General features: G+C 31.2%; 1 protein-coding gene across 1 annotated transcript in view; it reads left to right on the forward strand.

Moving 5' to 3' along the window:
* Positions 1-1,094, forward strand: part of LOC111636974 (glucose dehydrogenase [FAD, quinone]-like) — an 11,540-nt gene extending 10,446 nt beyond the window's left edge. The window contains exons 6-7 of the mRNA XM_023382362.1: positions 689-842; positions 919-1,094. Of these exons, the coding sequence (XP_023238130.1) occupies positions 689-842; positions 919-1,094 (330 nt within the window). The remainder of the gene's footprint in view (positions 1-688; positions 843-918) is intronic.
* Positions 1,095-1,625: the final 531 nt, after the last annotated feature.

Here is a 1,625-nt window from a genome sequence, read left to right on the forward strand (position 1 = left end):
TTTTTTTTTTTTTTTTTTTTTTTTTGGTATGGAGAAATAAATAAGAGTAGGAGAGTTTCGTTTTTGCCAAATAAAGCAGAGAGTTAGATTTGTACGTTTATAGGGAGTTATACGTTTATATTGCTAAGCGAGAATTTGCTTTTGCATCTTGGATTGTAAAATTAAATTATTTTAATCACTGTAAAAAAAATACCATGCATAATAATCCCTGTCGTTACAACATTACAGGATAGATGAACATGCATTTTTCGAGTATTTCGAGAGTTAATGCCGAAATTTAGTTATGAATGTATTTCGGTTGAAATTCATTAAAATGCTGATAAACAGAAAAATTATTTTCTTAAATTCTGAATGTGAATGTGATGTAAACAGCATTTTTCTTGTTCTCTCGATAGTTAGTGTATAGTTAAAGTATAGGCTACTTGTTCATACTTTCTANGGATAGGCCACAATGACGCAGCCATAGAGGACCATGTCCCAGTCTAAATCTATCATAACTTAAGGAGTCAGAATCTAATACTTTATTGAAATTCCTCACGGTAAAAACACTAATATTTGTAAGCACAGTCATCTGGCTGACTACATATAGAATAGTAATTTTCAATTTTTACTAATTTTAGCTAACACGTAAGCTCTTATCTGTACGTCTTATCGAATAACAAATTATCAACTAATTATTATCATACAGATTCCAGTCGTGTCAGATCTTCCAGTAGGCCTTAATCTTCAAGATCACATTTTTCCTCTTGGAATGGATTTCTTAATTGACAAACCAGTTGCTATCGTCGCCTACCGTGTTCTAACTCCATTCAATGCTCTACGTTATTTCAAATATGGTTCTGGTAAGACTTTTATTGATATGTTTATTTGAACAGACAACAGTGTTTAAATAATATAATAAAGAAACCGCTTTTATAGGTCCGTGGACCACATTAGGTGGAGTCGAAGGTTTGGCTTTCATCAATACCCGTTTTGCGAATTCTTCTGATGATTATCCAGATATCGAACTGTATTTTGTAACTGGCAGTCTGACTTCTGATGGAGGAGAAATTTTTATTCCAGCCTTTGGCATAAATAATCAAGTCAAGTATTGAAATTTTATTTTATATTTATTGAATCATATTTATTGTTAATTTCATACACATTTTTAAAAGTACTTTTAGAGACGTAAAGACGCATAAGAATCATATGTTTTTCTCTTAACCAAAAATATATACTGTATTTATAAATATTGGATTATAAATATTGGATAAAATTAGCTCAGCAATTTGCATTGGTAGGTTGTTCCAGTTGTATTGAGTTTTGTCTTTTACTATTTCATTGTTGTAGATCTTGTTGAATTTATGACAGGCGTCTAAAAAGTTTCCCCGAGATTTTCACGTTTTTGGACTCGACTTTAAAATGTCGAGAAAGGCAGAAAATTGAATTTTGTTTTCCTTTATGTATGGATATTAGTTTGTGTTGGAGCCTGATTTTGTTCACCCACTTTGAAGCTTAATAACTTTTGTTGAAAATTTCTGAAATTTTAGAGGTAGGTTTGCGTATTAAGAGGATTGATTCTATTAAATTTTGGTGATTAAAGGTCAAGGGGTAGAAAGATAGAAGGGCGACTTGCAGACTTTAAA

The sequence above is a fragment of the Centruroides sculpturatus genome, unplaced genomic scaffold (assembly GCF_000671375.1).
Source record: "Centruroides sculpturatus isolate CEXI.00-Female unplaced genomic scaffold, Cexi_2.0 scaffold610, whole genome shotgun sequence".
Classification (NCBI taxonomy): domain Eukaryota; kingdom Metazoa; phylum Arthropoda; class Arachnida; order Scorpiones; family Buthidae; genus Centruroides; species Centruroides sculpturatus.